Source organism: Oncorhynchus keta, unplaced genomic scaffold, assembly GCF_023373465.1.
Source record: "Oncorhynchus keta strain PuntledgeMale-10-30-2019 unplaced genomic scaffold, Oket_V2 Un_contig_17283_pilon_pilon, whole genome shotgun sequence".
In the NCBI taxonomy this organism is placed as follows: domain Eukaryota; kingdom Metazoa; phylum Chordata; class Actinopteri; order Salmoniformes; family Salmonidae; genus Oncorhynchus; species Oncorhynchus keta.
The window spans coordinates 1-14,988 of record NW_026280372.1 but is presented as its reverse complement, the minus strand read 5'-3'; the positions used below and the strand labels follow the sequence as shown (position 1 = coordinate 14,988).

At 47.6% G+C, this 14,988-nt stretch overlaps 1 protein-coding gene across 1 annotated transcript; it reads left to right on the top strand.

Annotated features, from left to right (window-relative positions):
* Window positions 1-2,727: 2,727 nt before the first annotated feature.
* LOC127919630 (urea transporter 2-like) lies at window positions 2,728-7,344 on the top strand (the record flags this gene model as incomplete). The annotated part of the gene is made up of 3 exons (XM_052503371.1): window positions 2,728-2,988; window positions 4,158-4,347; window positions 7,218-7,344. Coding segments are annotated over exons 1-3 (441 nt in total), but the record flags the coding sequence as incomplete, so codon positions are not given.
* Between the last annotated feature and the right edge of the window lie 7,644 nt (window positions 7,345-14,988).

Below are 14,988 nucleotides of genomic sequence, written 5' to 3'. Positions count from 1 at the left end.
CTATCACAGCTGATAACTAGTAGAGACTCCTATCACAGCTCGTTGACCATAAAGCTGATAACTAGTAGAGACTCCTATCACAGCTAGTTGACCATAAAGCTGATAACTAGTAAGACTCCCTATCACAGCTAGTTGACCATAAAGCTGATAACTAGTAGAGACTCCCTATCACAGCTAAAGTTGACCATAAAGCTGATAACTAGTAGAGACTCCTATCACAGCTAGTTGACCATAAAGCTGATAACTAGTAGAGACTCCTATCACAGCTAGTTGACCATAAAGCTGATAACTAGTAGAGACTCCTTGACCATCTGATAACAGCTAGTTTGACCATAAAGCTGATAACTAGTAGAGACTCCTATCACAGCTAGTTGACCATAAAGCTGATAACTAGTAGAGACTCCTATCACAGCTAGTTGACCATAAAGCTGATAACTAGTAGAGACTCCTATCACAGCTAGTTGACCATAAAGCTGATAACTAGTAGAGACTCCTATCACAGCTAGTTGACCATAAAGCTGATAACTAGTAGAGACTCCTATCACAGCTAGTTGACCATAAAGCTGATAACTAGTAGAGACTCCTATCACAGCTAGTTGACCATAAAGCTGATAACTAGTAAAGACTCTATCACAGCTAGTTGACCATAAAGCTGATAACTAGTAGAGACTCCTATCACAGCTAGTTGACCATAAAGCTGATAACTAGTAGAGACTCCTATCACAGCTAGTTGACCACATAAAGCTGATAACTAGTAGAGACTCCTATCACATCTAGTTGAGTTGACCATAAAGCTGATAACTAGTAGAGACTCTATCACACAGCTAGTTGACCATAAAGCTGATAACTAGTAGAGACTCCTATCACAGCCATAAAGCTTGACCCCTATCACAGCTCGTTGACTATAAAGCTGATAACTAGTAGAGACTCCTATCACAGCTAGTTGACCATAAAGCTGATAACTAGTAGAGATAACTAGTAGAGACTCTATCACAGCTAGTTGACCATAAAGCTGATAACGAGTAGAGACTCTATCACAGCTAGTTGACCATAAAGCTGATAGCAGTAGAGACTCCTATCACAGCTAGTTGACCATAAAGCTGATAACTAGTAGAGACTCCTATCACAGCTAGTTGACCATAAAGCTGATAACTAGTAGAGACTCCTATCACAGCTAGTTGACCATAAAGCTGATAACTAGTAGAGACTCCTATCACAGCTAGATGACCATAAAGCTGATAACTAGTAGAGACTCCTATCACAGCTAGTTGACCATAAAGCTGATAACTCCTATCACAGCTAGTTGAGACTCCTATCACAGCTAGTTGACCATAAAGCTGATAACTAGTAGAGACTCCTATCACAGCTCGTTGACCATAAAGCTGATAGTAGAGACTCCTATCACAGCTAGTAGAGACTCCTATCACAACTAGTTGACCATGAAAATGCTGACATACTACAAGCTGATGTTTTAGAGGAACTCCTATCCACAGAGACTCCTATCTCTATCACAGCTAGTTGACCATAAAGCTGATAACTAGTAGAGACTCCTATCACAGCTCGTTGACCATAAAGCTGATAACTAGTAGAGACTCCTATCACAGCTCGTTGACCATAAAGCTGATAACTAGTAGAGACTCTATACAGCTAGTTGACCATAAAGCTGATAACTAGTAGAGACTCCTGCAGCTAGTTGACCATAAAGCTGATAACTAGTAGAGACTCCTATACAGCTCATTTAAGCCATAAAGCTGATAACTAGTAGAGACTCCTATCACAGCTAGTTGACCATAAAGCTGATAACTAGTAGAGACTCCTATCACAGCTAGTTGACCATAAAGCTGATAACTAGTAGAGACTCCTATCACAGCTAGTTGACCATAAAGCTGATAACTAGTAGAACTCCTATCACAGCTAGTTGACCATAAAGCTGATGGCAGTAAAGACTCCCTATCTGGCTCCGTTGACCATAAAGCTGATAACTAGTAGACTCCTATCACAGCTAGTTGACCATGAGCTGATAACTAGCAATGAGACTCTATCACAGCTAGTTGACCATAAAGCTGATAACTAGTAGAGACTCCTATCACAGCTAGTTGACCATAAAGCTGATAACTAGTAGAGACTCCTATCACAGCTAGTTGACCATAAAGCTGATAACTAGTAAAGACTCCTATCACAGCTAGTTGACCATAAAGCTGATAACTAGTAGAGACTCCTATCACAGCTAGTTGACCATAAAGCTGATAACTAGTAGAGACTCCTATCACAGCTAGTTGACCATAAAGCTGATAACTAGTAGAGACTCCTATCACAGCTAGTTGACCATAAAGCTGATAACTAGTGAAAACACATCATACAAAGATAACAAACACCTCTATCTCACATTCACACTGCAAACACAATACAACAGACGGAACGAGTTACTGAACAAATAGAGGTGAAAAAGAGAGAGAAATAAATATTGAAATAGAGAGAGAAAGGTTCCATATTAATGTTCTTGGCGTAATGTTGTGGACTTTGGTGTGTGTGTGTGTGTGTGTGTGTGTGTGTGTGCGTGCGTGCGTGCGTGCGTGCGTCCTGTCAGTAATGCTTTATCTGGCTGTCCGGTTTATAAGTCATCTCGTTAACCCTCGCCTTAGAGGAAGAGGGGAATAGAGAGAGAGAGAGGGAGAGAGAGAGAGAGAGAGAGAGAGAGAGAGAGAGAGAGAGAGAGAGAGAGAGAGAGAGAGAGAGAGAGAGAGAGAGAGAGAGAGAGAGAGAGAGAGAGAGAGAAAGAGAGCGGAAGCCTCCGGTCTCCGGAAGCGTGGACACACAGGGGGTTACCGGCTGCTGTCACCATCTGCTGTTAACGCTGCGTCAGGATGTGGGTCGAGGAAAAGGCCAAACCGGAGTCGAACCGGAGGACAGTCGGCATGCGCCAGCATTTTGTTAACAGTCTTGTTTACTGCACTGGAGACATGATGCACTTCAGCCAGTACATGGAGGGTACAGTTGTCTTTCTTCTTCCTCTCTTTATAGTCACAAATGCTGTTGCTTACCTTTTATGCCATGAACATAATGGATGAAATACAATACAACTGAAATACTGAAATAGGCAAAAATACTTGATATCGTTCATTCAAATCAAAACTGGCAAAAGGTCAATGAAAAGGTTGTTTCTGACAGTCCGAGAAAGATCAATGTCCTGTTGAAAGGAATCAAATTTAAATAAAAGGAGAATCTTAGTTATTGATTGTAGAAAACAATTTAAAATGTGGCTTATAGCTGACGAAAAAAATAGTTAACCAAATTGTCACATGACTTCCAATAGAATCTATGACTTGAAGTAAAAGAAATGTGTCGCAACTTCATCCACCTCTCCTCTCCCTCTCCCCCACTCCCCCTCTCCTTCCTCCTCTCCCTCTCCCCCACTCCTCCCTCTCCTCCTCCTCCTCTCCCTCTCCCCACTCCCTCCTCTCCTTCCTCCTCTCCCTCCTCTCCCCCACTCCTCCTCTCCTTCCTCCCTCTCCCTCTCCCCCACTCCTCCTCTCCTTCCTCCTCTCCCTCTCCCCCACTCCTCCTCTCCTTCCTCCTCTCCCCCACTCCTCCTCTCCTTCCTCCTCTCCCTCTCCCCCACTCCTCCTCTCCTTCCTCCTCTCCCTCTCTCCCCCTCCTCCTCTCCCTCTCCCCCACTCCTCCTCTCCTTCCTCCTCTCCCTCTCCCCTCTCCTCCTCCTATCCCTCCTCTCCCTCTCTCCTCTTCCTCCTATCCTCTCTCCTCTCCCCCCTTCCTCCTCTCCTCTCCCCTTCCTCCTCTCCCTCCCCCTCTCCCCCTCCTCCTCCTCCTCCCCTCTCCCCCACTCCTCCTCCCTTCCTCCTCTCCTCCCCTCTCCTCCCCTTCATCCTCTCCCTCCCCACATCCTCCTTCTCTCCCACTTCTCCTCCTCACCCCTCTCCCCCTCATCCTCCCTCTCTCCCACTTCCCTCCTCATTCCTCCTCCTTCTCCCCCACTTCTCCTCCTGACACCTCTCCCTCTCTCCCACTTCCCCTCCTCATTCCTCCGCCCTCTCCCCCACTTCTCCTCCTCACCCCTCTCCCTCTCCCCCACTTTTCCTCCTCACCCGTCGCCCTCTCCCCCACCTCACTCCTCTCCCTCCCCTCCTCCCTCTCTCCAGACAAGGCCTTCATTTTTCAGCTGTTTGAGTGGAGCATGCGGGGTGTAGCCAGGGTCATCCTGGCCAACAACCCCCTGAGTGGTGTTCTGATCCTGGGAGCACTGGTCTGGGCCTCCCCCTGGCAGGCTCTACTGGGGACCCTGGGTCTACTGACCTCTACACTCACTGCTGTTATCATAGGACAGGACAGGTGCAAACACACACACACAGACACAAACATATACACACACACACACACACACACACACACACACACACACACAGAAATGCCACACACACAGAAACGCCACACACACATGCTGCTTTTCCTACCAGCTCTCACAGTCTCACATCAGAATTATATGCTGACATGCCTCCCAGGTGGCGCAGTGGTTAAGGGCCACCAGAGACTCTGGGTTCGCGCCCAGGCTCTGTCGTAACCGGCCGCGACCGGGAGGTCCGTGGGGCGACGCATAATTGGCCTAGAGGTCGTCCAGGTTCGGGAGGGTTTGCCGGTAGGTATATCCTTGTCTCATCGCGCACCTGCGACTCCTGTGGCGGGCCGGGCGCAGTGCGCGCAAACCAAGGTTGCCAGGTGCACAGTGTTTCCTCTGACACATTGGTGCGGCTGGCTTCCGGGTTGGATGCACGCTGTGTTAAGAAGCAGTGCGGCTTGGTTGGGTTGTGTATCTGAGGACTCCCGAGCCCGTACGGGAGTTGTAGCGATGAGACAAGATAGTAGCTACAATTGGATACCATGAAATTGGGGAGAAAAGGGGGAAAAATTAAAGAATGACATGCTGACCAAACCGCTCGAGCACATGTGGATTTTGTCCACCCACACCAGACTCTATCAGAACACGCAGGTTGAAATATTAAAACGAACTCTGAACTTGTCACGCCTGCTCCCGCTCCCCCTCTCTGGCGCTCGAAGGTGCCGGGCTGCCCATCATTACGCACACCTGTCACCATCGTTACGCGCATCAGCACTCATTGGACTCACCTGGACTGAGTCTGGGGCTTCCACGCCTTAGCTGGCTCGTGCGGTGTCCTTGCCTCGGTTGGCTGGGCAGGCTCCCACCCCGCATCATGCTTCAGCCGTTTTGTCAGGATCTCGTGCCTCAGACGGCTCGTCACTCAAACACCTCAGCGGGATCGTCAGGCTCCCATGCCACAGCCAGCTCGTCGGACTTCCACACCTCAGCCAGCTCGTCGGACTTCCACGCCTCAGCCAGCTTGTCCGACTCCCATGTCTCGGCCGGCCCGTCAGGCCTATTTAATAACATGTATGTGTACATTTATTTTGCAACGCGAGTGCACGCGACGGGAGCGGTGTGTTCAGAATGTTAGACGTTAATACATGTTTCTCAAGCGTAACATTTCAAAGTTGTTCCAACTGTCAAATTTCAAATTTAAGGTTAAGTTCAGGTATTAACTCCAAATGATTAAGGTTAGGCGTTAACTCTGAATGGTTAAGGTAAGGCTTGGGATAGACTTAAAAAAAAAAACTTTCTATTGCTGGATTTGAACTTGTAACCTTTGGAATCAGAGGCAGATACTTACACCCATCCGGCACAACACCCTAGCAAATCCAAAACCTACTTGAAGGTAACAGAGCTCACTGTTGCCCCTAGTGGCCGGTTTCCAAAACCAAAACCTACTTGAAGGTAACAGCGCTCACTGTTGCCCCTAGTGGCCGGTTTCCAAAACCAAAACCTACTTGAAGGTAACAGCGCTCACTGTTGCCCCTAGTGGCCGGTTTCCAAAACCAAAACCTACTTGAAGGTAACAGAGCTCACTGTTGCCCCTAGTGGCCGGTTTCCAAAACCAAAACCTACTTGAAGGTAACAGAGCTCACTGTTGCCCCTAGTGGCCGGTTTCCAAAACCAAAACCTACTTGAAGGTAACAGCGCTCACTGTTGCCCCTAGTGGCCGGTTTCCAAAACCAAAACCTACTTGAAGGTAACAGCGCTCACTGTTGCCCCTAGTGGCCGGTTTCCAAAACCAAAACCTACTTGAAGGTAACAGAGCTCACTGTTGCCCCTAGTGGCCGGTTTCCACATCATCTCCCGACGTCCTCAGACGGACGTCGAACACTGACTTGTAATCACGGCTGACCTGGCTGACTTCTCAACCATAACATCAGTGTTTACATTGGTCTATACACTCTTATCTTAAACTAGGGAAGTGGTGTTTCCATGGCTTGACTGTGAGGACTTGTGAAGAACAGAATCAGCAACCTCTGCATCTTCAAAACAGTTGCTTTGTGAGAAACTGTGAACGTTTACAGGAGCCATTGTTATGTAAATAAGTCTGAGCCTTTTAGGTAAAACACTGGGGTAAATCCTGTATGGAAATGAGACAAAAAAGTGGAATTCCACCACACGCACACACGCACACACACACACCCACACACACACACACACACACACACACACACACACACACACACACACACACACACACACACACACACACACACACACACACACACACACACACACACACACACACACACACACACACACACACAGAGAAACACCACAGAGACACAAACACACACACACACACGCACACGCACACACACAGAGAAACACCACAGAGACACAAACACGCACACACACACACACACACGCACACACACAAACGCGCACAAGCACACGCACACACACAGAGAAACACCACAGAGACACAAACACGCACACAGAGAAATAACAGGCATATCCTTGTCAAATATCTGCCTGTATATTTATTTATTTTATTTTAATGTATCCTTAATTTAACTAGACATTTAATTGTTACTTACAAACTCATGTTAATCACATTAGCCTACGTTAGCTCAACATTCCCTCAGGGGACCCACCGATCCTGGAGAGGATTTAACGAGACAAGTCAGTTACGAACAAATTCTTGTTTACAATGCGTGTGTAAGGTGTTTTTTCCTTTTCTTCTCTCTCTCTGTGTGTGTGTGTGTGTGTGTGTGTTCGATGTGTGTGTGTGTGTGTTAGTGTGTGTGTGTGTGTGTGTGTGTGTGTGTGTGTGTGTGTGTGTGTGTGTGATGTGTGTGTGTGTGATTCATAGTGAGGAGGTATCCGGAGGTCTCCATGGGTTCAATGGTATGCTGGTGTCTCTGTTGATGGGGGTGTGCAGCTCTGCAGGAGACTGGTATTGGTGGCTGCTACTGCCTGTCTTTCTGGGGAGCTACCAGGTGAGACACACACACACACACACACACACACACACACACACACACACACACACACAATGTCTTGGTTTTCATTCTCATGTATAAACATATTCAAATATGTCCTTGCAGCACACTATCACAGATTATTGTGAAATAGACACTAATTACATATTCATATTTTTTTGTGTGTTCACCACGCAACTATTTGCGTCTGTATTTTGTGTATATTTCACAATATTTTGTGATAGTATGTGCCCACCCCAGTACGTTCCCCCCAGTACGTTCCTCTACAGTACGCTGATAGTACGCCCCCCCCCAGTAGGTTCTTCTACAGTATGTTGATAGTACGCCCCCCCAGTACCTTCCTCTACAGTATGTTGATAGTACCCCCCCAGTAGGTTCTTCTACAGTATGTTGATAGTATGCCCCCCCCAGTACGTTCCTCTACAATATGTTGATAGTAGCCCCCCAGTACGTTCCTCTACAGTTTGTTGATGAGTACGCCCCCAGTACGTTCCTCTACAGTATGTTGATAGTATTACCCCCAGTACCGTTCCTTCTACAGTATGTTGATAGTACCCCCAGTACGTTCCTCTACATTATGTTGATAGTACGCCCCCCCAGTACGTTCTTCTACAGTATGTTGATAGTATTACCCCCCAGTACGTTCCTCTACAGTATGTTGATAATATGCTCCCCCCCAGTATGTTAACTCCCCAGACCTCTGTTCTGTCCACCTCTACAGTATGTTAACTCCCCAGACCTCTGTTCATTCCACCTCTACAGTATGTTGATAGTACACTTCAGTACGTTCCTCTACAGTATGTTGATAGTACCTCTGCCCCCACCCTCCCCAGTAGGTTCTTCTACAGTATGTTGATAGTAACTCCCCAGTACCTTCCTCTACAGTATGTTGATAGTCCCCCCAGACCTAGGTTCTGTCCACAGTATGTTGATAGTATGCTCCCCCAGTACCTCTGTTCTGTCCACCTCTACAGTATGTTGATAGTATGTTTCTCCTCTGTTCTGTCACCTCTACAGTATGTTAACTCCCCAGACCTCTGTTCTGTCACCTCTACAGTATGTTGATAGTATTAGCCCCCTCTGTTCTGTTCCTCTACAGTATGTTGAACTCCCCAGACCTCAGTAATGTTCCCTCTACAGTATGTTAACTCGCCCCAGTACCTCTGTTCTGTCCACCTCTACAGTATGTTGATAGTATCCCCAGACCTCTGTTCTGGTCACTCTACAGTATGTTGAACAGGTACAGACCTCCTGTTCTGTTCACCTCTACAGTATGTTAACTCCCCAGACCCAGTTCATTCCACCTCTACAGTGGTTAACTCCCCAGACCTCTCTGTTCTGGTCCTTCTACAGTATGTTAACTCCCCAGACCCCCCTGTTCGTTTTCCTCTACAGTATGCTGATAGTTCTGTCCACCTCTACAGTGCATTAACTCCCCAGACCTCTGTTCCTCTGCAGTATGTTGATAGTATGCCCCCCCAGTACCTCTGTTCCTCTACATTATGTTGATACTATGCCCCCCTGTTCTGTCCACCTCTACAGTATGCTTAATGCCCCCCCTGTCCACCTCTACAGTGGCCTGATAGTACGCCCCTCTGGTACAGTATGTTGATAGTAAACTCCCCAGACCTCCTGTTCCTCTACAGTATGTTGATATTCCCCCTCTGTACTGTTCCTCTACAGTATGTTGAACTCCCCAGACCTCTGTACGTCCACCTCTACAGTATATTGAAGTATGCCCAGACCTCTGTACTGTCCACCTCTACATTATGTTGATACTCCCCATACCTCAGTACTGTTCTTCTACAGTATGTTATAGTATGCCCAGACCTCTGTTCTGTCCCTCTACAGTATGTTAACTCCCCAGACCTCAGTTCTGGTCACTTCTACAGTATTAACTCCCCAGACCTCTGTTCTGGTCCTTCTACAGTATGCTGGACTAGTCTGTTTCTCCCCTCTACAGTATGTTAACTCCCCAGTGTTCTGCCTGATAGTAACTCCCCCCAGACCTCTGTTCTGTCCACCTCTACAGCATGTTGATACTCCCCAGACCTCTGTACGTTCCTCTACAGTATGTTATACTCCCCCAGACCTCTGTTCTGTCCACCTCTACATTATGTTAGGCACTCCCGAGACCTGTTCTGTCCACCTCTACATTATGTTAACTCCCCAGACCTCTATTCTGTCCACCTCAGTATGTTAACTCCCGAGACCTCTGGTAGTCTGTCCACCCTACAGTACGTTCTCCCCAGACCTATGTTGACCTAGTAAAACTCCCCAGACCTGTTCTGGTCACTTCTACAGTATGCTGATAGTACACCCAGACCTCTGTTCTGTCCCTTCTACAGTAGCGTTGATAGTAAACCCCCCAGTTCTGTTCCTCTACAGTATGTTAACTCCCAGACCTCTGTTCGTTCCTCTACAGTACGTTGATAGTACCCCAGACCTCAGTTCTGTCCACTACAGTATGTTGATAGTACCCAGACCTCTGTTCTGTCCACCTCTACATTATGTTGATAGCTCCCAGACCTCTGTTCTGTCCCACCTCAGTATGTTGATAGTATGCCCCCTGTTCTGTTCCTCTACAGTATGTTGATAGTATTGCCCCCAGTTCTGTCCCTCTACAGTATGTTAACTCCCCAGACCAGTAATGTCCACCTCTACAGTATGTTAACTCCCCAGGCCTCTGTTCTGTCCACCTCAGTATGTTGCTCCCCAGACCTCTGTTCTGGTAGTACGCCCCCAGACCTCTGTTCTGTCTCTACAGTATGTTGAACTCCCCAGACCTCTGTACGTTCACTTCTACAGTATGTTAACTCCCCAGACCTCAGTTCTGTCCACCTCTACAGTATGTTAACTCCCCAGACCTCTGTTCTGTCCACCTCTACAGTATGTTGATAGTAATTTCTGTTCTGTTCCCTCTACAGTATGTTGATAGTATGCCCAGGCCTCTGTTCTGTCCACCTCCACAGTATGTTAACTCCCCCTCTGTTCTGTCCACCTCTACAGTATGTTAACTCCCCAGACCTCAGTACTGTCCACCTCTACAGCATGTTGATAGACCTCTGTTCAGTGGCCTGATAGTATGTTAACTCCCCCAGTACCTCTGTTCCTCTACAGTATGTTGATCCCCAGACCTCTGTTCTGTCACCTCTACAGTACGTTAACTCCCCAGACCTCTGTTCTAGTAGCCTCTGCATATGTTCCTCCCCCAGACCTCTGTTCTGTCCACCTCACCACAGTAATGTTAACTCCCCGGGTCTGTTCTGATAGTATGTTAACTCCCCAGACCTCTGTTCTGGTCACTTCTACAGTATGTTGATAGTCCGCCCCCAGTACGTTCCTCTACAGCATGTTGAATAGTATGCCCCCCTGTTCATTTCACCTCAGGTAATGTTGACTCCCCAGACCTCCTGTTCTGTTCCCTCTACAGTATGTTAACTCCCCAGACCTATGTTCTGTCCCCTCTACAGTATGTTAACTCCCCAGACCTCTGTTCTGATAGTATGTTAACTCCCCAGCCTCTGTTCTGTCCACCTCTACAGTAATGTTAACTCCCCAGACCTCTGTTCTGTCCACCTCTACATTATGTTAACTCCCCAGGCCTCTGTTCTGGTCAGCTACAGTATGTTAACTCCCCCAGACCTCTGTTCTGTCCACCTCTACAGTATGTTAACTCCCCCAGACCTCTGTTCTGTCCACCTCTACAGTATGTTAACTCCCAGACCTCTGTTCTGTTTCACTTCTACAGTCATGTTAACTCCCCAGACCTCTGTTCTGTCCACACTCTACAGTATATTAACTCCCCAGACCTCTACAGTATGTTAACTCCCCAGACCTCTGTTCCTGTTCACCTCTACAGTATGTTAACTCCCCAGACCTCCACAGTATATTAACTCCCCAGACCTCTGTTCTGTCCACCTCTACAGTATGTTAACTCCCCAGACCTCTGTTCTGTCCACCTCTACAATTATGTTAACTCCCCAGACCTCTGTTCTGGTCCCTTCTGATATATTGCTCCCAGACCTCTGTTCTGTCCACCTCTACAGTATGTTAACTCCTGACCTCTGTTCTGTCCACCTCTACAGTATGTTAACTCCCCAGACCTCTGTTCTGTCCACCTCTACAGTATGTTAACTACGCTCCTCTACAGTGGCCTGATAGTATGTTTCTCCCCCCAGTACGTTCCTCTACAGTATGTTGATAGTATGTTTCTCCCCCAGTACGTTCCTCTACAGTATGTTGATAGTACCCCCCCCAGTACGTTCCTCCACAGTATGTTGATAGTACAACCCCCAGTACGTTCCTCTACAGTATGTTGATAGTATGCCCCCCCCAGTACGTTCCTCTACAGTATGTTGATAGTACGCCCCCAGTACGTTCCTCTACAGCATGTTGATAGTATGCCCCCCAGTACGTTCCTCTACAGTATGTTGATAGTACCCCCCAGTACGTTCCTCTACAGTATGCTGATAGTATGCCCCCCCAGTACGTTTCTCTACAGTGGCCTGATAGTACGCCCCCCAGTACGTTCCTCTACAGTATGTTGATAGTAAACCCCCCAGTACGTTCCTCTACAGTATGCTGATAGTACGCCACCCCAGTACGTTCCCCCAGTACGTTCCTCTACAGTATGTTGATAGTATGCCCCCCAGTACGTTCCTCTACAGTATGTTGATAGTATGCCCCCCAGTACGTTCCTCTACAGTATGCTGATAGTATGCCCCCCAGTACGTCTCCTCTACAGTACGTTGATAGTACGCCCCCCACCCAGTACGTTCCTCTACAGTATGTTGATAGTATGCCCCCCAGTACGTTTCCTCTACAGTATGTTGATAGTACACCCCCAGTACGTTCCTCTACAGTATATTGATAGTATGCCCTCCAGTACGTTCCTCTACATTATGTTCATAGTACCCCCCCAGTACGTTCTTCTACAGTATGTTGATAGTATGCCCCCCAGTACGTTCCTCTACAGTATGTTGATAGTACGCCACCCCAGTACGGTCCTCTACAGTATATTGATAGTATGCCCCCCCCAGTACGTTCCTCTACAGTATGCTGATAGTATGTTTCTCCCTGCAGTATGTTCCTCTACAGTGGCCTTACAGTACCCCCCAGTACGTTCTTCTACAGTATGTTGATAGTATGCCCCCCAGTACGTTCCTCTACAGTATGTTGATAGTACGCCCCCCCAGTACGTTCCTCTACAGTATATTGATAGTATGCCCCCCCCAGTACGTTCCTCTACATTATGTTGATAGTACCCCCCCCCAGTACGTTCCTCTACAGTACGTTGGTAGTACGCCCCCCAGTACGTTCCTCTACAGTATGTTGATAGTAAACCCCCCAGTACGTTCCTCTACAGTATGCTGATAGTACACCCCCCAGTACGTTCCTCTACAGTATGTTGATAGTATGCCCCCCCCAGTACGTTCCTCTACAGTATGTTGATAGTACGCCCCCAGTACGTTCCTCTACAGCATGTTGATAGTATGCCCCCCAGTACGTTCCTCTACAGTATGTTGATAGTACCCCCCAGTACGTTCCTCTACAGTATGCTGATAGTATGCCCCCCCAGTACGTTCCTCTACAGTGGCCTGATAGTACGCCCCCCAGTACGTTCCTCTACAGTATGTTGATAGTAAACCCCCCAGTGCGTTCCTCTACAGTATGCTGATAGTACGCCACCCCAGTACGTTCCCCCAGTACGTTCCTCTACAGTATGTTGATAGTATGCCTCCCCCAGTACGTTCCTCTACAGTATGTTGATAGTATGCCCCCCCAGTACGTTCCTCTACAGTATGCTGATAGTATGCCTCCCCCAGTACGTTCCTCTACAGTGGCCTGATAGTACGCCCCCCAGTACGTTCCTCTACAGTATGTTGATAGTAAACCCCCAGCAGTCGTTCCTCTACAGTATGCTGATAGTATGCCCCCCCCAGTACGTTCCTCTACAGTATGTTGATAGTACGCCCCCACCCAGTACGTTCCTCTACAGTATGTTGATAGTATGCCCCCCAGTACGTTCCTCTACAGTATGTTGATAGTACACCCCCCAGTACGTTCCTCTACAGTATATTGATAGTATGCCCCCCAGTACGTTCCTCTACATTATGTTCATAGTACCCCCCAGTACGTTCTTCTACAGTATGTTGATAGTATGCTCCCCCAGTACGTTCCTCTACAGTATGTTGATAGTACGCCACCCCAGTACGGTCCTCTACAGTATATTGATAGTATGCCCCCCCCAGTACGTTCCTCTACAGTATGCTGATAGTATGTTTCTCCCTGCAGTATGTTCCTCTACAGTGGCCTGATAGTACCCCCCCAGTACGTTCTTCTACAGTATGTTGATAGTATGCCCCCCCCAGTACGTTCCTCTACAGTATGTTGATAGTACGCCACCCCAGTACGTTCCTCTACAGTATATTGATAGTATGCCCCCCCAGTACGTTCTCTCTACATTATGTTGATAGTGACCTCCCCAGTACGTTCCTCTACAGTACGTTGGTAGTACGCCTCCCAGTACGTTCCTCTACAGTATGTTGATAGTAAACCCCCCCCAGTACGTCTCCTCTACAGTATGCTGATAGTACACCCCCAGTACGTTCCTCTACAGTATGTTGATAGTAAACCCCCCAGTACGTTCCTCTACAGTATGCTGATAGTACACCCCCAGTACGTTCCTCCACAGTACGTTGATAGTACGCCCCCACCCAGTACGTTCCTCTACAGTATGTTGATAGTACACCCCCCACCCAGTACGTTCCTCTACATTATGTTGATAGTACACCCCCAGTACGTTCCTCTACAGTATGTTGATAGTATGCCCCCAGTACGTTCCTCTACAGTATGTTGATAGTACGCCCCCCAGTACGTTCCTCTACAGTATGTTGATAGTACACCCCCAGTACGTTCCTCTACAGTATGTTGATAGTATGCCCCCCAGTACGTTCCTCTACAGTATGTTGACAGTACGCCCCCCCAGTACGTTCCTCTACAGTATGTTGATAGTATGCCCCCAGTACGTTCCTCTACAGTATGTTGATAGTACCCCCCCCAGTACATTCCTCTACAGTATGTTGATAGTACACCCCCCAGTACGTTCCTCTACAGCATGTTGATAGTAACTCCCCCAAGTACGTTCCTCTACAGTATGTTGATAGTATGCCCCCCCCAGTACGTTCCTCTACAGTATGTTGATAGTACGCCCCCAGTACGTTCCTCTACAGTATGTTGATAGTACACCCCCCAGTACGTTCCTCTACAGCATGTTGATAGTACGCTCCTCTACAGTGGCCTGATAGTATGTTTCTCCCCCAGTACGTTCCTCTACAGTATGTTGATAGTATGTTTCTCCCCCAGTACGTTCCTCTACAGTATGTTGATAGTACCCCCCCCAGTACGTTCCTCTACAGTATGTTGATAGTACACCCCCCAGTACGTTCCTCTACAGTATGTTGATAGTATGCCCCCCAGTACGTTCCTCTACAGTATGTTGATAGTACGCCCCCCAGTACGTTCCTCTACAGCATGTTGATAGTATGCCCCCCCAGTACGTTCCTCTACAGTATGTTGATAGTACACCCCCCAGTACGTTCCTCTACAGTGGACTGATAGTACCTCTACAGTATGTTG